Here is a 22,894-nt window from a genome sequence, read left to right as displayed (position 1 = left end):
TGGCTGAAAAAATCTGTCAGATAATCTGTCAGACATCTTTTGGTGTCATAGGGCCCTAAGCCTCAACCAAAGACCAATTAGTAAACGCAAACTAGAATAATGTACCAACACCAGTCATTGCACTTAGGGAAGGCTAGACAGCTAAATGACGTCTGTTATTTTAGACTCAAAATGGTAGACGTAATTTTAAACGGAGCTGAAAAAATATTGTGTGAACATAGCCTTACAGTGTGAAATAGAACATGGATTTCTATTAAAAACAAAGGGACTTGCCAGAATCAGTATGAAATAAAGTCTGCACAAACTTACCAGAAAAATACTGGTAAGTTGATTTGGAATTTAGATTCTTAGCCTAATTAGAATTAATTAGAGTGGCTATGTTCACACAACGTTTTTTCAGCCCCGTTTAAGTCTTAAATAACAGACATCATTTAGCTGTCTGGATTAATTGAAAAATCGGAAAAAAAAACAAAGAAAAACTTTGGCCAAAGAAAAACTTTGCGGGAACAACTAAAAAAAGACGTCCCCAAAAAATAATGATCATGATAATTATATTGATGTCCGCAGTAAAAATGTCCATTATTCAATACATTGTGTGCATTGGACTTTTAACATTATTTTTAATAGCAAAATCGGCTTTCTTTTCTCTAATTTTGACGTTGTGTGAACATAAATCTTAGTGATGACATGCAGTGATGACATACAGTCATATATGTGGGCACTATACAAAGAAATTATTATTAGTAGTAAATATAATCTAAAAATATATCATAAAATAGCCACAGCAGCACCGCTATACAGTTATACAGCATTTGTATAACAATTGAAACCAAAGTGTTCTAATGGGTAAATGAAAAAGGAGAATTTTGTACTGAGTTTGACAGGTTGCAAAGCTTCAACTAGATCTGAAAATTAAGTGCAAGATATAGAGCTCTTTAGAGAGCATTTACCTTTGTGATTTGATTTCGAGGTACTTGAGCTAAGACTATGACTGAAGGATTGTGCCAAAATTATTTTGAAAGAAAAGTTGGGCTTCATATGATTATCACAAGTTTATCATGGGACATCAACTTTTCAGTGTGAAATTTGCAGTGAAAAGACAGTGGAATTTCCTTCCATTTTTCAGTGTATTTAAAGGAGATATCTAGGATTTTAAATCAATCTCCCCATTTTGGGTAGGTCAATAAAATGACACTATAGGGGTGGAATGTTGGCACTTCCACTGGAGGGGCCCATATTACGTTTTATATCTATGGTTTGTACTTACACTCTCCATTTAATATTGTACCATTTATTCCATTGTACGTTCCAGTATATGGGGCACAGCTGCAATATCTAGAACAGATGCTACAAAAAGTATGTCATACACACGTAACTAATTAAATGACTGGTCACTGGGGTATAAAAAGACTCCCACGGATCAAATATTGATGGCCAATCCTGAGCATAGGAGGCAGGTAACACATGACCAACCCATTCGTCATAGGGAAAGCCCTCTCATTCCCTGAACAGTGGCCTACTATATGTGTACGTCACAAAGCATAATTAGAACACTATCCCATAGAAGTCAATATGTTACATTTTGACAGGTTGCTTTATCCATGTTAGTAATGTAAAGCAAATCTTTGAACTGTTATCCACAGAGCTCAGGCAAGATAGGCTCTGAAATTTCGAAAGAAATTTTGAGTTCTTAAAGCCAATTCTCTGGTGTATACATTGATATATTACACCCTTGTATATTCAGCTGACCTGTCTACGGTACCATTAATAAAATGTTGATGGTAGTGTTAGCTGTTAGAATGATGATAATAATTAGTATTTATTTGTAAAGCGCCAACAGATTTCGCAGTGCTTAGTATGTTTAGTATTGCTATAAACCTGCAGCATGGTAGCAGTGACTGGGTTAATAGTTATTTATGGAGGTAATATACATCTTATAAAGCAGATTTACAAGATGCAGGACTAAATTCTCTTTATATAAATAAATCTCTTTAAATTTGTTTATAGAAATAAATATGTATACAGAAATCTATACAAGCAAAATATAAGGTTGCTGGTTAAAGAATTATATGTTTTCCAGATTAACTGTTGCTAGGCCCCAATGATATTGCTTTGTGACTGATTTGTTCAGCTTTCATGGCCTACACCACTGCTGTTTTCTGTCTCAGTTTTAAAAATGTCAGATCACACTGTTACATGACTTTTACCAATGCTAATGTATGCCTCCAGATATACGTGATTGTCTGCTTAGCCTTGCCATCAACACATTTATCCCAGAATGCATCAGGTTTGATTTCGCGCTGCATTTCCATGTCACTGCCACTAGGTCACCTCACTCAAGTGCCCTGCGAACCGTAAGCTCCCCAAGGCATGTGTCTATTTAGTGGCATCTAAATAGCAAGCTTTAAATCCTAGATAAAGGGTGCGTGAGGGTGCTGTTGACAATCCTTGTGCTTGGTGTCTGCACGTTCCTAAGAGTAAATACAAGCAAGTATTTCCTTTGCCTAGAACAAAGTTGTCAGGCTCCTTTTAGGGGACTTAAAGCAAACAGGAGAAGACAGGTGAACAAGGAGGTGGCCTGTGTTATTACTGAGCTGGTGTATTTTGCCACAGGGTGCCAGTAGAGCAGTGCTATGAGGAATTGTACATCCCCACATCAATTTCTGTCACTAGCAATCCATCCATGTGTGCTCTAAGCAGGGATTCAGCAAAGAGAAACAAAAATGCAGATGAACAGGCTAAATGAATGTAGAATTCAGTTTATTTTAGACCTGCGAACCCCAAGGGGAGGGGAAGGCACTATGTATACATCCTTCTCTGTCACTCTCTATCACTGTCACACTGTAATGCGTGGTTATACATAGCTGGCAGGAGCAGTAGCGGAGAGCCAATAGATGCTGGCTGGTTCTTCTCCACGAGCGTTCCAATGTCATTATGTGTCTCACGTACCTGATATTAAGCGTTTGCACATCTAATTCACATATTCCGATTTTAATATTTGCTTTTGTCTTCTCTTTATAAGATCATCTTTTTTGTCTTCTTTATTAAGACCTCAGGAAGAATTTTGAGAAGGAGCCATTGTCAAGGGAAGTGTCTCTGGATCAGGAGGTGACTTTGTTATGTCAGCCACCTGAGGGGATTCCTCCTGCGGAGGTGAGTGCTACAAATGTGTCACCAAACATTACTCCCCTGCGTGCATTTCTTTCACATAGCTGCACGTCAAGGCAAATACACAAGCATTCCTTCTAACATCCCTGCATGTGATTTTACTTGGTTTTTAAAGACACAGAGTAATATAGGCTATACATATAAATCTGTAAACATTCAGTTACGTGCTATCATGGACCATGTGGTCACAAACACATTCTGAATGTAAATGCATTGAGAATTAATTACCATATAGAATACTGCAAACACTGACGTGATGGATTTGATGTTCTTACTTGAAGGGGTATTCTTATCTCAACTTATCTCTTATTCACAGCAAAATAAGCTGTTGAGTTCCAACCAAAGATACCCCCCTGTGATCCATAAAACTTGTTTGTATGTCTGGAAGTCTTCCTTGCAACAGATTTTCCTACATTATTACTCTGTTGCCCTGGCCCCTGGATAGTTTTTTGGTCGTCTATAGTCATATTGTCGTAGAATTCGAGTTGTGTACAAGATAGGCAACGGAGTCAAGAGCTGAAGTAATTGTGGAGTTAAAAAAAGTAGCGGCTGTTTCTGTGTTGCGGTAAGAAGACATGGAGGAGAGCAACAAGAGGGAGTATAAAAGTGCTTGAGTGTTGAGGTGTTTAAGGTTCCTACAAGGTTGGTCAAATTGTAGACTGAGAGAGTGGTTAAAGAGATTAAAGGAGAGAATGTCAGGAGGTTATGGTGAGAGACATGTAGAGGTGTGAAAATGAGGTCAGATATGGGGCAGAGGCATCTAAAAAATAAGAAATAAAACATTAAAAAAATAGAAGAAATGTCACCAGCACTAAGAAGGAGCAGTGATAAGGATAGTAGGTGTGAGGTAGGTTGGAGCGTTTGGGAAGGAAGGTTTTTATGTGTGAGAAGAGGACGGAAGAGTAGTTAGATCAGAAGGTAAAAAGGACAGAGAAAGATAAGTAGATTGTTGCTTGATGTAGGAGTTGTGGGGTAAGCGCAGAGTTTGAGGACTACAGGAGCTACAGGGATGGACAAAATAAACATTTTAGGCTATGCTATGGGGCAAAGAAGGAGTTATACAAAGTATGGTGTCAAGACCTTCCGTTGTTTTCTGTTTTAATTCTGCTTTCACACTTAGGTCATGTTCACTCAACATATAAGTTCATTAAACAATGGTTGTTGTTGCAGGTTTGCAACAACGGCCATTATATAATGAAATGGCCCATTGCTTTTTATTACTATGCAATCCCTGACATGTCAGTTTTGTGAGGCCACTATTCATTGAATAGCGACCGCACAAAACTCACAGTGCAGACAATTTAAAGTATGGCCCAGGCCGCACTTTACATTGTCTACTATTGTTTATTGGAATGCGGGCACACCCGAATACGCACGCATTCCAATTAAAAAGAAATGAAGTTCATCCGACCAGCACTGCAGTACCGGCCAGGATGAACTTCCCAGACAGCGGCCGTTCTGTGACACGGCCGCTGTCATACAGCGTGTGAACTTAGCCTTAGACTGATTGCAGTGATGACCAGGGTTTCAAGATGACCAGTGCTATTCAACATATAGTTATTGTACAAGCTAACCAAGTAAAAACATGAGATGGGTGGGCAACAACATGGTAGAAGTAGGGTGAAAACAGGGGAAACAGATAGAAAGTGAGGATAATATTGTATAGAAACAGTTCAGGTTCAATGCTAAAAATGGAGATCAATAAACATAGTCGTAAAGAAGAATGGAGCCAGATCATACCATTATTTACAACAGATAAAAACACTACATGAAATAATGAAGAAAGTAGTTGGATTGTAACTACCATCTAAGAACTATCCATGTGCCTTAGTTATCATGCAGCTTGCTAGTATGGCTTGGGTACCTCAACAAAGTCATAACTTTTTTTGTAGGGTGAAAGGGCTCCGAAATCCATAAACATTAGCTCCTTCTCATGCATTTGGCCCTTGACATTATCTACAAATGAATGGAGACCTTGTTTATGTAAATCCCACTCTTCTGTTATGGAAAATGCATTTTCAATGGCATTCTCTTCAGAAAACATGTAGACATTATTTCTTTTGAAAAAGATAAAAGTCTCTGACACACAGCAAATTTGATTTAAAGAACACAGGAAAATATGTGTTTCTATAAATGTGCATTGCCAGGCATCCTGCCAGTCTGAAAACGAAATATGTTTGAAATACATTTGAGTTCTTCTGAAGTATACAATCAATGGAAACAATGATTAGGTAATACATGATAAACGGTCTATGTACCCTATTAAAAGTAATGGGAAGCTTTCAGACAATACATTTAAAATAAGATCATTAACATGAAGGCAGACCTCAGCATTAAGAAGTTCAATCCAAAGCAAGACAAAGTTTATAAGCATTGTCTGACTGTGAAAAGAGTACGTACAGATAAACCAGGACTCTGTAGACCATACTAAAAGTAGGTACAATGATTTGATTTGAGGTACAATGGCACATTCCTGTCTATAAAAAGATCTTGCAGCCAACAATGCATATAAGAGTAAAAACCAAGCCAAGAGGAGGAAAGAACTGCCTGTAGAGCTCACAGACAGGATTGTGTGGTAATAAGACAGATCTAGAGAAGGGTACAAAAGAATATTCTGCTGCACTATATTTTCCCAAGAACTCAGTAGTCTCTATAAGTTTGAAACAACCAAGACCTTTCCTGGAGCTGTTTACCCCACTAAACTAAATAATCATAGGGGAACAGCCTTAGTAAGAGACATGACTGGGAAAAACTTCAACCATCACCACGGCACGCCACCTGTACACATGCTTTATTGTCAGCTTATTCTTCGAAGAACAAAATGGCTAAGCAGTGAAAATCCATCACGCCTGACCCCTAAACCTCTCCCCCCCCCCCCCCCCCCCCCACACACACACCAGACATCCTCTATAAGTTATGGCTCAGAAAGACCACACACACCTAGTAGCTGGCACACACACACCTAGTGGCTAGCACACACACACACACACACCTAGTGGCTAGCACACACACACTCCTAGTGGCTAGCACTCAGAAAGCCCACGCACACACCTAGTAGCTGGAACACACACACCTAGTGGCTAGCACACACACACACACACACACCTAGTGGCTAGCACACACACACACCTAGTGGCTAGTACACAGCAAAGAAAACACAGGAGGGGCTTAGGGACAACTCCTGTGAATGTCCTTGAGTGGCCCACCCAGAGCAATGACTTAGACCCAATCGAACATCTCTAGAGATACCTGAAAATGTTTGTCCACCGAAAGTCCCCATAACAGCTTGAGGGGATCTGCAGAGTGTAAAGAAAGAATGGGAAAGAGTTATCAAACATGGTGTAAAGTGAAACTGACTCTGTTGCCCCTAGCAACCAATCAGATTCCACTTTTCATTTCTCACGGACTCTTTGGAAGATGAAAGGTGGAATCTGATTGGTTGCTAGGGGCAACTGAGACAGTTTTACTTTACACCATGTTTGATAAATCTTTCCCAATATCTCCAAACCCAGGTGTGTAAACCTTGTGGCATCATACCCAAGAAGACTAGAGGCTGCTATCACTAATCAACATAATATTTTAGTTTTTCCTTTTCAATAAATTAGCAAAGATTTCTAACATTCTGTTTTCACTTTGTCATTAGGGGGTTTTAAGTGCAGACTGATAAAGGAAAACCTGATTTTTTTTTTATTTCATTTAAGCACAAGGCAGCAATATAACCACATGTAAAAAGTGAAAGGGTCTGAAGGCTTTCCAAACGCATTGTATGTAAACTATATATTCCAACATGGAGCACACTATAAGTAGTGTAGTATAACATGCCCTGATTTTATATAATTTCAATATCATTTAACTGCATCTTCCGACAGCCAAAGTAGTATAAGGTCAGATTTGGGAGTAACTTTTGAGCAACAAATTCTATTATTTGAGGGCTACAGCAAATAAACGTTGCATGACTGAATTGTAGCATACATGGATACCAGAGATGAGCGAATCCCAAATATGCTCAGTGCACCAGGTGCATCCAAGGCTGACTGGAAAACGTGGATACAACCATAGGCTTCCAGGACTTCCTATGGCTGCATTCAACTTCTTCAGCCACTGGTAATGAAATGCAGAGCATTCAGGTTTGGACGAACCCAAGCGTACTCGAGATTCACTTATCTTGTCAGGAATGTTCCTGTTGGGACCTTGGCGCAGTCCTTGGTTCGTAAGATACGACCGAGACTGTGCTTTTGGCCATGATTGAGCACTTTTGTGTTTATTTATGTCTGAACCTGTTCTGAACACTGTCTTATTCCAGCCCTTGCTGGGTGGTGATTAGCAGGGTTCCACCACACCTGTGTCCACCTGTTTAGTTCACTGGCAGGTTCAGAGTTAAGCTTTGTTGCTTTGGTTTCTCTATGAGGGTGAGTTCAGACTTAGGAATTCTCGTGGATAAATTCCGCGGAATTCCGTCGCCTGTACGCGTGCACGGCTGCGCGCCTTTCCACCGGCTCCATAGACACCATTCTATGGGCCGGCTGATTCTGCATTACGCTGAAAGAATTGACACGTCATTTCTTTTGGCGGAATGCGGAATCAGCCGGCTCTTAGAAAGGTGTCTATGGAGCTGGCAGAAAGGCGTGTGCGCATACAGGTGACGGAATTCCGCAGAATTTATCCACGAGAATTCTGTAGTCTGAACCCACCCTGACTGAGGGATCTTCCATCCAGTCAGTTTCCATGTTGTCAGCTGTGTATGCTCTGCAGTCAGGAGGCTGCTCCAATAGAATTCTGGACCGGGCTCTGGTTCATTATAAGTTTTTCTCAGTATCCCAGTTCATTGCTGGTTATTCAGTATAGCTTCCCTGTCCTGCATTCCTGCTCTTCCTGCATTTATCTGTGTGTTGCCTCTGGTTTTCTGTCCCTTGCTTTGTATTCTGACCTCCCTTGCTTGCCGCCTGCCCCTGACCTTATTGCCTGTTATTCGACTTCGCTTTTGGAATCCAATTTTGTACTTTTGCTGCCCGACCGTTGGAACACCGATTGCTGACTATTCTTATTGTGTTTGTTCATCTTGTCTTGTCTTTTGTTTCATGTATCCAGGCCAGGGACCGCCGCCCAGTTGCTCGCTGCCATTTTAGGGCAGATTGTGGCAAGTAGGCAGGGACAGTGGGCGGGGCTGAGCTTAGGATTCACTGTCTCTGTGTGTTTGGTGCGACTGGTCCTGACACATCTCTAATGGATACCTATCTGCAACTATGATCTTTATTTCAGATCTCTATGATATTCTTGCTCTTGCATAACATTAAACTAAAGGGTGTATGTAAGTAGATATAATGGACAACAATTTATGACTGAGTGCATCTTATTCTAAATTTCTTTCACTCCTATTTTACCAATACTTTACTCTTGCTTCCTAAGGTGGAGTGGTTGAAGAATGAGGACGTGCTAGATCCTGATACAGATTCCAATCTTTTTATTGGAACAGACCACAGCCTTGTTATAAGACAAGCTCGCCTAGCTGACACTGGAAATTATACTTGTGTGGCCAAAAATATAGTTGCTAGGCGGAGGAGTAACTCAGCAGCCATCACAGTTTATGGTAAGTCATTCTCCAATTGCAAGGACAATCAATGACCGCCATTAATAACATAATACAAAATACATATATTAAATGCCACAAAAAATTATAAAAACAATCTGGCTTTTCAATCTAGACATGGGCAGTCCAGGCCTGATAATTCTGTACATAGTCATGTACTGTAATAGAAAGCCAGTCAACCATCTTCACCAGTATAATGGAGTAAAATAGCACTCCTCCACTGATGTTATGCAGACACAAAGGACACGTCAAAAGACAAAAGAAGATCTGTTGGAAAAATGGCTTACTGGATATGATCAGTAGTTTAGTTCAGTGGATGCATTGGGCACTGGTGCTTTCAATACTTGTATACACCTGATGGACAGTGACTCTAGGATCTCTATTTCTATACAGATTGGTGTTCTAGCTTTATAACATGAAGCATGGTTACTGTTTATTCATGGCAGGGGCTTAAGGATCAAAATACTTTTTGTGTACAAGCTCCAGACATGAAGACCACAAGACCTAAATTTGTGACTGCTGGTTGACTGTTATATCCCTGCCTTATATTATCCATCTTATTTGTTCAGTAATATAATGTCCCTTGGTCCAGATTGGATAAAAATTCATTGCTTAGCTGTGCAGTTATGTCTGCCATAGACAACCTATAACATGAAATTGTATCCTAGAAATAATACATTAGCAGTAGTCCATCAAGAATGCATATACTCATAAACATACTGCTATATATTGTAATATAGAAAATGCATAGTTGGTTAGTTTTATAACTTGAATATGATGTGACTGTCCACATGGATTCTTTAGCCATTACTAACCTTTCCTATAGCTTTATTAACTCTGTATATTCCTTTTCCAAGTTAATGGAGGATGGTCATCATGGACTGACTGGTCTCCATGTAGCACAACCTGTGGTAGAGGATGGCAGAAGAGAAGTCGAACTTGCACCAACCCCACACCATTAAATGGTGGATCATTTTGCGAGGGTCAGAATATCCAGAAGACAGCCTGTACAACACTCTGTCCAGGTAAGTGGCACTACATGTAAAATGGCATATTTATCTTTAACTGTCTAAGAAGTCCAGTCTTGATACAGGGCTTGCTTACCGAGCCTATTACACAACTCAATAATAGTAGGGGCTGCATGGACATTGTTAGCAATGTCCGTGCAGTCCTTGCCCTTAAACTGTATACATTACTGTCCAAGGTCCCAGTGTTCTTCTGCCCTCTGCTCGCTTCCCAGAGCCGCAGCTGTAGTTTTAGAGCAGATTTCTGAACTGACAGGTGGCTCAGCCAATCACTGTCTGGGATCAGTGATTGGCTGAGCGGCCTGTCAGTTTAGAGACCTGTCCTAAAGTTACAGCAGTGGCTCCAGGAAGCGAGCAGAGGGCAAAAAAACATAGGGACCATGGCAGGTAATATATACAGTTAATTTTTTTTTTTCTTTGCACATTCGTCAGCCGTCGATCACATATTGCTCTTACATGTAGCAATGCTCAGTCGGTGGCCAATGATTTTAGGTCAGGACCAAAAGACATGATCAGCCGATGATTAGTTCTTTGGCTGATCGTTGTCTCTATTACACAGAACGATAACCGACCGAATCAGGTCGATTCAAATGGTTATCATTCCATGTGATAGGGCCTATAGTCTGTGAAGGTGATGGCTAGATACGCTAAATCATCCAAAGAGAAAAGTACCGTAAGTGTTAGGAGCATGGTGTTAAATGATCTATATTAATTAAACATTACATAATAAACTCTAGGGTAAAGTATTTCTGTGAGCTTTTGGCTTTGACTCTCATTTACTCACCCAGTCTCAGGTTCAGGTTAAAGAAAACTTAATTCTCTGATGTTGTTTTCAGAGTTCTCAATGGAGAGATGCTTTAGCTGCCTACTGGGTGTCTTCAAGGAGGAAGAAAATGCACCAATAAACATTCTCCATATCAGTTCTACAGACATATAAAGTATCATTTTACAGCAAGAATACCTTAGACCACAGCTTAATATAAGGACAGGCTAGATGGACCACATGGTCTCTTTCTGCCAACAATCTTCTACGATTCTCGTACATGAAGGGCGATTGGGAAAGTGAACTCTCAAAGCTAAAATCTGGGATTTAGATAGAACAGCCCTTCATCAGTAAACTCAATGAATAAAAAGTTGCATGCAGTAGTAATACATAACACAAGGAGGCTGCCTTTTAACAGATAGAAAAATTGGTTTCTTCCGGAGAAAGACAAGCACAGAGAAATAGATGTTTATGATACAAGATCAGTAAAGCTCCATTACAGAGGGAGATCAGATGGAGTTTTTAAAAATGATATATAGTGAGTGCTTGATACATGCATAAGATGAAAAAACAATGTTGGGTTTGCTAGACGTACTTATTTTTTGCTTTTATTTTGCTGGCTGGATATGTGTACAGTGAGTGGAGGATGGGCAGAGTGGAGCTACTGGGCTTCTTGTACTTCTGATTGCACCCAATGGAGAAGCAGGGAGTGTACCCAACCAGCCCCAAGGAATGGTGGGCCACAGTGTCAAGGGCCCGACACAGAGACCCGAAACTGCACCAGTGAAATCTGCATGCACAGTAAGTGTTGCCACTTTGGCAGCCTCAGCTAGACCTATTCAAATAGCCAAATAATTGAACATCCCTCAAGACTTGCTGCATGCTAACAATTTATATGACCTAATTTGTATATCCGCTGTGTTTTTAACAAATGTGTGTAATAATAGTTTCTCCATTCTACTAGTCAAATTTATAATTAACTTGTCCATCTAGAGCTTGAGTAGAATAGATTTTTGTCCCTAGTTTGGTCAGTTCAATGATTCTATATTTTATCCAGACTTCAAAGGGAATTGAATCTGAAAACATTCTATACTTATTAACTTTGTTCTCAGTGGAATCAGCTCTCAAGAGACACAATTTCATCTGCAAAAAACAGGGTGATGTTTCATGTTAGCGGATCAAACTACTGTTTTGCTGTAAGCATTCCTTGCAACTTGGAGATTACTTGGAGATTGCAGGCTGGTATTCCTTGGGGTATACGTTATACAGTCTTGGTGTAATTTTCTCTTTTATTAGTGCCATTGGAGATTTTGGAAATATCATTTACGTATATCAGATATTGTTTTGTCAGAGAGGTGAAATAGCTATAAACTATGTTAGGAGATGACCTACTGATATTATTAGAGGCTGACCCATTAATCTAAACATCTCATAGATCTCGTGAGTGAACTAGATAGAAAAAAAATGCACTCGTCTTTATGAGAAAAAGACTTTCTGCTGAGGTCTCTTATTCCTAGGCAACCAATTCCAGCTCGAACGCTATCTATCTTTGTAGCTGTTCTTAAAATATTTGTTCAATTTAATCAGTGATAATTCATGATCTATCTCGGCAGAAAACAAACCTGATTCCACCACGATAAATCATGTGCTAATGTCTGCTGTAATGGAAGAGTTAAATGACTTTTTAGAGATTACAGTAATTAATTCCCCCTTAAAATCTAATTCTGATTAAGTGTCCTCGGGGAGGGGAATGTTGATTTTTTTTTTTAAACGCTGATACATTTTCCTTTCATGCAGCTGTAATCACGCCTTTGAACATTGTAAAGTCAGTGCGGAAAGTGCGTTTCCGAGGTACAAAAGATTCTCATCATCTTAAGTGACCCCTGTTGTGTCGGTGCAACACATTGTAAAAACCATAGCTAATCTTACTGGCTTGTAAGGACTCTATACTGGGAGGCCCTTATTAATTGTAGCTTTGATCCTTGGGACTTTCCCTCAGGAAAGGTGATTAATATGTGACTGGTGGGGTGCTGACTCCTGGCACACTGCCAATCAGCTGATTGCTGGGGCACCCACAATACACAAAGAACAAAGCAGGAAGCATACAGCTCTGTACATTGTGTAGGAGCTGTGCTGGGTTACTGTAGATTCTGCTTGGGAACCACTTCAACTCGGCAACAATTTCAGTAAATAGGAGCTTACAAAATATATGGAGCTACCTGCTTTCGGGCCCATTCACTGGGTATTTGGGTGCCTTGGCTCTGACACACAGCTGATCGGTGGAGTGACGTGTGTCAGCACTTTGGGCTTCTATTGCACAGCTAACCATTCATATGACCAACTTATAGATCCAACTAATATATTCCTCTATAAAAGCCCTTCAAAAAGATTGCACATCAATAACTCTATTTTGGAAATAAACAAGGGAATCCCTCATTTATTGTGCCCTGGTCATAGAATGATTACACAAACATAGGGCTTGTTACAGTAATGATACACCTATATGGTAATATGGGTCCCCCCACAATAAATGCATATAACTCAACAACTAAAAATATAACAACGTTTTATTTTTAATCCATCACGAAGAAAAGCACATTAAAAAAGCATGACCTGTGAGGTGGGAGACCGCACTACTGCAACATGATATCCTTATGGTTATAAGTGCATGTGCATCCGGTATGTAAACATCATAATAAACTCATTCAGTATAAGTACATACAATAAAAGTAAAGTGCTAGTGCTATAACAGCATGCGTAGAGTATGTTACCAATGGTGCACACTGGGTACCAGTCCGCTGGCCTCCCACCTCCCACTCCAGCATTGTTTCGCTTCCCGCTTCCCTGAGGAATGGCTGTTATTATTCTAGTTCAGGTGGACCGATTGGTCTTTGGGTGTGTCTTTAATTAAAAGTCCATTGAATTTTATAGTAAAGACGGTGAAAGCACTGTGAAAAAAGAAAAACTGTGTGTAAACAACTGAAAAATAACGTGCGGTGTTTGCAAAAGACGTCAAAAAATAATTGTCATGATCATTATTTGAAGTCCAACCTCAAAAGCCATCTGTCATGTTACATACTGTGTGCAAATGACGTCCGTTATTCCATAGACTTTAATGTAATTCATTGATTAAAATGATGCAATAATCGGCTTTTTTTTTTTTTTTTTGTCTTGGAGCGATCCATGCACTTGTTTGTCCAACAGGACCAGGATGCATTTTCAATCTTTTAGGTACACAATGATGGTTGAATGATTTTGAAAGTTGTAAGGAATTGAAATTATTTTAAAGATTGCAAAAATAGGTTCCACATTTTCTCAAACTGGCATAATAAAAAGGCTGGTTTCATACCGTATTTTTGTCAGTCCTGAAAAGGATCAGATTTTTTTTTTTTATTTGCTGGATTTAGCAATAAAATGTGTGATAAAGCGGGATGATGGGGAGAGTCAGAGGGGGCTTTTGCATTGAGAAATCGATTTTTTAAAATAGATAAATGGGTACATTAAAAAGATGGGGAAAATACGCGCTGCTTGATGTCACAGTTTAAGGCTATGTTCACACAACGTAAAAGTACTTTGCACGTTGTGGAACAATGCCTATTGCTTTACGGGATCCCGGCGGGAGACTATACACATCGTATTCGCTCCAGCCGGGATCCCGTGCGGCGGCGCAAAGAACTGACATGTCAGTAACAGCCGGGATGAACTTTGCAGAGACCGGCCGTTCTGTGACCCGGCTGGGTCACGGAACGGCCAGTCTCTTACATAGTGTGAACATAGCCTTAGGGTATATTCACACGGACGGGCTCGCAGCGAGATTCTCGCTGCGAGCCCGGCAGGTCCTGGCAGTTCCCATACACTACATACTTGCTGCAGTCTAAACGACCGCAGCGAGTATGTAATTATGCCGCCCTTAACCCCTACTGCTCCCCCGCTGTAAGCATACTTTACCTGTCCTTGCTGCACGGGTCCGGCGTCCTGCTCTCCTGTCCGGCCAATCAGTGTGTTGCCCAGCTGCAGCGAGGACAGGTAATGTATGCTTACAGCGGGGGAGCAGAAGGGGTTAAGGGTCTAAACGACCACAGCGAGTATGTAATTATACCGCCGCGGTATAATTACATACTCGCTGCGGTCATTTAGACCGCAGCAAGTATGTAGTGTATGGGAACTGCCAGGACCTGCCGGGCTCGCAGCAAAAATCTCGCTGCGAGCCCGCCCGTGTGAATATACCCTTAAGCTGGATAGAATAGCGCAGAGGTCTTTGTTCCTATACAGCCAGATAAATGTTGCATTACTTATCAATAAAAAATGAAGTGTAATACCCCTTTAACTCTTTAAACACCTGGACAAAACCTATTATGGGTTTTGTAGTAGCCACCATTAATGACTGTCACTTTTAGGAACCCATTTTTAGACTAAAAAATATCACCTTTAGGCTATGTTCATACATTGTAAAAGACCGGCCGTTCTATGACCCAGGCCGGGTCACGGAACGGCCGGTCTCTGCACACATCATCACGGCCGGTACTTAAGTACCGGCCGGATGATCTTTCCAGCCGCGGAGCTGTGATGCGGGCGCATCAGCGCGCACCCGCATCAGAGCTTCCCATAGCACACAGTGAAGCAAGTGGCCGGAGCCGCTCGCTTCACTGTGTGAACTGACAGGTCTTTCTGCGGTCAGAATTCACTAAATTCCGGCCGCAGAAAACTGCCATGTCAGTTTTTTCCGGCGCCGGTACGTGTGAACGTATCCCTTAAACATTAAGAATTTATTTTTCATGGTATTGTTTTTATTTAAACAGGCTATTCAGTTTAAGTGCTATAGTATGATAGTGTTCTCTGATGATAGTGTCCTCTGCTGTGTGTGTATACAGTCAGATGAGGACAGAAATGGGCTGCACTGTGGCTTCACCTGTGTTGTCAGCAGATACATCGAATGTTTCTATTAAGTTAATGGTGATTTAATGAGAAGGGCTGACTAATGGGATGCAGGTAGGCAGTAATTAGACATGACTTTGCTCTGGCACATGAGAGCTGTGTAAACAAACCAGACTGGCAGTACCTGCAGGGTACAAGTGCACTCTCAGACAAAGCAGTCACACTCACATTAGACACATGGGGAGATATGTATTTTTGCCAGGTGCTGCTTGTCAAACATAAACACAAATAACGCAGCTCACATAAAGAGCAAAAATATGTAATAATTTAAGAATTGTCAAGCTTTTTATATGTTTCATGTAAACGTTTATAAGAGGTGTCTGTGTATATATATATATATTTCAATATTTAGGAGTAATGATATTTGAAATCTAATAAAGCAGATGCATATACAAAGAAAGAGAAAAAACAATCGGTTGGTCGGGGCTTCATGTGCCATTACCGTGTATACCAGAGGTAATACACAGTCATCTGGTTCGGTTGCACTACGGGTGCAATAGAAGGGGTTCACATCTAGAGGATGTTTTACTTGTAGTTCTGATGAAGTACTAGGATCTACTGGTATTAAACGCTCATCCTTGAAACCCTAATGTGAAATAATGATTTTCTGAATGTAATTGTACTATATGAATCCGAGGCACTTTGTTGTGTGATTTAGTACACTGATTTATTTCATTGTTCAATGTCAATTGTTACAAAAAAAAAAAGTGACAGGTCATGATATCGCGGGTATTAGCAGAATACAGACGGAATGACTAGGTAGATAAAATACAGTAAAGCAGCACAACAATAGGAGAAAAGTCAAATGACTGTCAGCTGGAGATCTTGATTTCTCAATGCCATTTAACAATATAGAGCAAATAACTACAGTACTCCAATTTCCCCCAAAAAATGTGATGGTGGTTTATCAATCCATAGCAAAATACATCAAATGTGGTGCAACGTTTCAGTCTTATCAACTTGAAAATGGTCCTGTAGAGAACAATCAAATTTGATGTATTTTGCTACGGATTAATAGACAACCATCAGGTTTTTTTTTATTGTTTTTTTAATTGGAGTGTTGTGGTTCTTTGCTACATAGACAGAGCAAAATATATGAACATATGAAAAAATAAATAGAGGATTTGAAGGATTAGAAAAACTTAGGGTCCTATGATGGCTTGATCTTAGGGTCCTATGATGGCCTGATCAATAATGTAAATAAGCACTGATTTGCTCGATTGGTGCTCGTTTACTGGGCCTAGTACACAGTACATAGCACATGGAGTTGAGCTAGACCTTTCTTTACTGGTCTGTGTTCTGGGCTATGTAGAGGATTTGAGGATGATGGATCCTCAAAAAATTTCTGAGGCCAAAAGGCTTTACATGGTCTGCAAACCAAGCTCTGCACTAGTTATATGAAGACCGCCAGGCTGATTTTATTAACAAGCATAACTGGTAGTGAACATAAAGTAAAGAAGAGAGCCTATCCAAATGTAAAACAGTGTACACACATTTTAGAATCTTTGGGGGACATGTGTGGACGAGTCAGGCTTAGGTCAATCCAATTGGGTATGTGCCCTTCATGGGCTTTTTGTGGTTTGGGGTGACTAATCTCAATTTGAGGTTATAATGGCACATGTTTTGTACTCCATGTTTGCTATGTGGTTGGGGGAGGTAGTTCCTCAATTGGAGAAACTGTTGTATTAATTGTTCACATTAAAAATGAAACTTCATAGAAATAAGGATATTTTTTAAAACTGGCAAATCACAATTGAGAGAACAAAGTAAATGTCTGTAAGGAAGAGCTTAGGATACAAACCTGAGACAGCAGGGGGCCAGACACCCTGGAAATCAAATACTCTGAAAGGCAGAGAAGCATTCAAGCAAATAAGAAAAAGCCACAAAAGATGCCAAAATCCAGAAACCATTTTTGATGACTTTACCTCTAAAGAGCAGGACAAGAGAAAAACAAATGTATTATTCTACATTGATCAGCCCTCTGCCTGGCACACAGCCCTGTGCAAGCATTATAAAAACATATCAAAGTTTGGCATCAGTAAAAACCAACAGATCAGAATGAAAGAAGATGAAAACGACAAATGCATCACATTTACCATAAATCTATACAATAACTGAATCATTGTCTTAGGCTGGGTTCACACTACGTTTTTGCAACCCGATATTTTTCATAGTTGTTTTGCAAAAAACAGGTGAAAAACGAATAAAAGAAATGGATGTATTTGTGTGCATCCGTTTTGATCCGTTTTTTCATTGACTTCCATTGTAAAAAAAAAGATCCATTTTTTTTAATAAAAGACAAAAGAAGGGTCAGCTACGTTTAACCCTTAGACGACCCTGGACGTAGGGTTACGTCATGGAAGTCTGTCCCCAGACGACCCATGACATAACCTTACGCCCTGGGTGTTTCTCCCACTATGAAGCGTGCTCCGGAGCGGAGCGCGCTTCATAGCAGGTGGGGGCCGGCTGCAAACAGCAGCCGGGACCTCACCGGTAATGACACGCTGCAGCGATCGCGCTGCCGCGTGTCATTAACCCCTTAAACGCCGCGATCGCGGCGCGACCGCGGCGTTTAAGTGTAAGTGACAGGGGGAGTCCCCTGTCACTTACCGATCGGGACCCCCGCAGTGTGACTGCGGGGGTCCCGATCGTTGAAACGGACTGCCGGAGGTCTCTCACCTGCCTCCGTGTGGTCCGATCGGCGATCTGCTACACTGAGCCTGCACAGGCAGGCTCAATGAGCAGATCGCCGATAACACTGATCAATGCTATGCCTATGGCATAGCAATCATCAGTGTATAAATCCAAGTACTGTATGTAGAAGTCCCCCAAAGGGACTTCAAAAGTGTAAAAGAAAAAAGTTCAAATCACTATTACACTACCCCAAAGCCCCTCCCCCAATAAAAGTCTAAATCACCCCCCTTTCCCATTATATAAATAAAACATATAAAAATAAATAAATAGATAAACATATAATATACCGTAGCGTGCGTAATTGTCCAATCTATTAAAATATAACAAGCGTCATTGTGATTGGTTAGCGGCGTACACGAAAAGAGGGGAAAAAGTGCGCAGATTACTGATTTTATGTTACATTATATATTAAAAAAATCAATAAAAAGTGATCAAAACGTCCGATCTTCACAAATATGGTATTAATAAAAACTAGAGATCATGGCGGAAAAAATTACGCCCCATACAGCCCCGTAGGTGAAAAAATAAAACCGTTATAAGCGTCACAATAGGCCCATTTTATTAATATTTAATTGCCAAAAAAAAGGATTTCATTAAAAAATACATATATAACATTAGAGAATCTGTGTAACCTGCATATGGTTGTGTTCGGGCTGAGCTATAGAATAATAGTGTCATGTCGCTGTTACCATATAGTGCATTACGTAGACACAGGAACCCCCCAAACGTTACCATATTGCATTCTTATTTACGATTTCACCTATTTATATCTTCATAAATAATATATTTGGAATTCCATCATACATGTTATGGTAAAATGAATGACGCCATTACACAGTACAACTATTCCTGTAACAAATAAGCACTTACATGGCCCTGTAGATAGAAAACTGACAGTGCTAGAGCTCTTAGAAGGGGAGGAGGGGAAAACGAAAACACTAAGATCAAAATTTGCGCGGTCCACTGGGTCATTTTGGGCCTGGTCCTCAAAGGGTTAAAAAAAAAAACGGATCCGTTTTTTTTATAATGGAAGTCAATGTAAAAACGGATCAAAACAGATTCACATAAATGCATCAGTTTTTTGCAAAAAAAAAAAAAACTGATGAAAAAAACGGCTTGCAAAAACGTAGTGTGAATCCAGCCTTACTAAACAGTAAAGACAACTTATATATCAGCTCTGCAGGAAATGCAATATACACTACATGAATTGCAAAAAGAATGTACAATATCTTAGACAAAACTCAATCTCTACAGCTGGCCATACACATTAGATTGACATTGACTGAAGTTGCCCTTTTCAATGATATTGGACAACCATTTACTATTTATGGAGGTCTTTTGACTTCTCCTAACAGGATATGTCAGGGGAGTAAAGAGTCAGGCAGATGATTTGTCAAAAAAATTGGGTGAATCCAGTTTGGATGTATATGTAAACATAACTGTAAATGTAAATGTAGCTATATGCAAATATAACCATTCAAACAAATTGAATGCAAACAAAATTACAGTAAGTGGCCAGCAACCATTACATCACAATGTGCAGACACTTCCCAATAAAATAATTGTATTTTTTTTCTGGGAAAATATATACCCAACCATTTGTCCTATGCAGTCAGGGGGGGTATTAAGTCATTAAAGTAAATTAACAAGACTTCTGGTGTAAAAGAAAAAAAAATGCCATAATTGTACTGAAAGTTGTAAGGGTATACTGGAAGGGACGTGAAATGGTGTGCGAAATGCCAGTGTTAGTAAATTGTCCTCAAAGACTTCCTCTAAAATCATCCACTGAAACACTGAGGACTGAATGCTTCAGTTTTGGATGTCAAATAATCAACCCAGATGAAAAAAACATTCAAATTGTCCTGGAAATATAGACTAAATTACATAATTAATCTCTGATATCTACTGGATACAGGGAAATCTGTCCCCGCCTCAAAAAAGGAGGAGAAATATTTCAGGAGAAATAATAGTCTGGTACAAAGAGAAGTCTAGAAAGCAAGGAGATGGCCAGATATGGATGTGCAGCTCTATCCTCATTTTTTAGTCGTAAATCTACTTTTAGGCAGTTTTTGGTTATACTATCCTAATACACACAAAGAAGCAGGTACAAAAGTACAGTGAAAAATTGCAAATAACATTATTCTGGGGAATAAGAGAGCCTGGGTAGTATTTAGACGTCTTGGTCATGCTCTTTTAACCAGTGTCAGACATTTTAGTCATGTCATATGTTGCAATGTCTTGTTGTAATATACCATCTGCCCATGGGAAGACAATCAGCATGTATGGGTGTACATGATCTGCAAGCATGGATTAATACCCAAACCAGTTTAGAACACCTTCCACATGAATAAATGGGCCCAGAGAATGCCACAAAAACATTTCCCAGGCTATAACATCGGCACCACCAGTTTGTGTTTCTCCAGCAATGGTGGCAGGATATTTGTTCTCTGGTGTTTCTGGCTTGGCATACCAACATCCATCTGTTTGATGAACCAGTAAACGAGACTCATCGAAGAAGTCAACCTTCTGCCAGTCGCTTGATGTCTAAATCAGATACTGTTGTGAAAATTGAAGAGTATTCTGCCAATGCAACTATATTAGCAGAGGTGTAGTGACCATCTGTCTGCTTCAGAGCCCCATACACAGTAGGGTTCTCTAAACTGTTGTTTTAGACACGTTCCCAGTAGTCTCCTGGTTCGTTTTGGCTTTCAGCTGCTTCACCGTAGCGTCAGTCGGACCTTTCTGTACCTTCGTATGCTGAAGTTACCCTCTCACATCGATGGCAGTCATGCCATTTGCTAGTCATGCCAGTCATGCCATTTGTCCACTGATTATAGACTTTTACCACAGCAGCCTGTGAAGAGTTCCACAACTGCTTAGTTTCAGAAATACTGCCACCCTTAGCCCAATAGCCAAAATCATCCTTTTTTGCAAATCTGATAAATCATCACTTTTACCTATGACAGCTCCGAGAGATATGTGTTGAGATATGAGATATTTTTTATTATACATGCTGTCAGTTGGCTTGGTGGGTATATAATATGTGCCATAAGCTACCTGCACCCATATCCCTCATTGATGTCATGGGTAAAAGTGGCGATGAATCCTAGACATTTTATCTACTGTATCTATCTCACCTAGTATTCATTCTGACATTTACCTAAAAATGCATGGTTAATCTATAGAACACTTTTTTTGCAAAGCATAACATAATGGACAAAATGGACTCTTTAATAACGTTAACAACAATTGAAACCTATGAAACCCAAGCTAATTAAAAATATAACAGACAATACAAATGAGAAATTTTTATTAATGGACAAAAGCTAACATTGCATCACTGACATTTTGACAGAGATGAGAATTTTTTTTATTAACAACCTGTTATCTGAAGACTAACATTGACGAATGTGTGGGAGAAAAGAATGCATCCAACTTGTTAATATAGTTCATCACTGTTTATTCACACTGCAGGGTATGCTCATAGGAAGAATTTTCTGACATTAAAATCAGGCATGGCTGCATAAACCAGACGTAATTTGGTATAAAAAAAAACAAACATATATTATAGTAATATAAAAAAACATAGCATTTGGTATCGCTGTGTGAAGAATTATCTGCATTACTGCAATATAACACTACTGATCGCATAGGGACAATGTTGTCAACAATAAAAAAAATACTAGTTGCACAATTGTGGGTTTTTTAAAATGTTTTTATTACCGAAAAATACATTACATGGTAATAGGGCAAAAGTAGGAGATTGTCGGGGGATCCGAGCCGAGTACACTGGAAGAACGATACACTCGGCTCTTTTTGTTGGCTCCATAGGAATGAATAGAGCCACTGGTCACACATTGAACCCGTGGCTCTATTCATAATAAAGCCGGTGGGACCCGATACAGAGATTGGCACAACCGCCTACTTGAATTTTTGTGAATTTTTCCTGGAATACCTCTTTAAGGCTATGTTCCCACACAGTATTTTAGGTCAGTATTTTGCAACCAAAACCAGGAGTGGATTGGAAACACAGAAAGGCTATGCTCACACACTGTTGAAATTGAGTGGATGGCCGTCATTTAATGACCAATAACAGCCATTATTTCAAAACAATGGCTGTTGTTTTAAAATTACTTGCCATTAAATGGCGGCCATCCACTCAATTTCAACAGTGTGTGAGCATAGCCTTTCTGTGTTTCCGATACACTCCTGCATTTGGTTGCAAAATACTGACCTAAAATACTGTGTGGGAACATAGCCTAAAGAAGTATTAGTTACCACAGTATTTGTACTATTACATGGTGACTAGCTGATTTCATGAACACCTGATCAATATGTAGAGTGATTGTCTGGGTAAAACAAAGATAAATCAAATACAGTTGCAGGTGACTGTACAAAGATTATAATAGCGTTAGTGCATGAGCTTTGTGTAGAGTTATTGCACACAAGTGTTTTTTCAACCACAATTATTCATTTGAGCTTATTTTTCTTTCTTTGGGTGCTGCAGCGGTAGGCGCTCCTGAGGATGTGGCCCTATATGTTGGAGTAGTGGCAGTAGCTGTGTTCCTAGTACTGTTATTAGCAGTGATACTGGTGTGCTGGCGCAGGAAGGAAGGCCTAGATGCTGATGTCGCTGACTCCTCCATCCTAACAGCTGCTTTTCAGCCCGTCAGCCTCAAGCCTGGCAAAGCAGGTAAGAACTAATAATAAACAACCTGCATT

General features: G+C 39.9%; 1 protein-coding gene across 1 annotated transcript in view; it reads left to right on the top strand.

Annotated features, from left to right (window-relative positions):
* The window catches only part of UNC5A (unc-5 netrin receptor A), a 144,002-nt gene that overhangs the window by 69,165 nt on the left and 51,943 nt on the right, over nt 1-22,894 (top strand). The window contains exons 3-7 of the mRNA XM_069972727.1: nt 3,050-3,153; nt 8,575-8,755; nt 9,613-9,780; nt 11,180-11,344; nt 22,680-22,865. Coding sequence (XP_069828828.1) covers nt 3,050-3,153; nt 8,575-8,755; nt 9,613-9,780; nt 11,180-11,344; nt 22,680-22,865 — 804 coding nt within the window. The remainder of the gene's footprint in view (nt 1-3,049; nt 3,154-8,574; nt 8,756-9,612; nt 9,781-11,179; nt 11,345-22,679; nt 22,866-22,894) is intronic.

The sequence above is a fragment of the Dendropsophus ebraccatus genome, chromosome 1, assembly GCF_027789765.1.
Source record: "Dendropsophus ebraccatus isolate aDenEbr1 chromosome 1, aDenEbr1.pat, whole genome shotgun sequence".
NCBI lineage: Eukaryota > Metazoa > Chordata > Amphibia > Anura > Hylidae > Dendropsophus > Dendropsophus ebraccatus.
The sequence above is the reverse complement of the archived record's forward strand: the minus strand, read 5'-3'. Positions and strand labels throughout refer to the sequence as shown.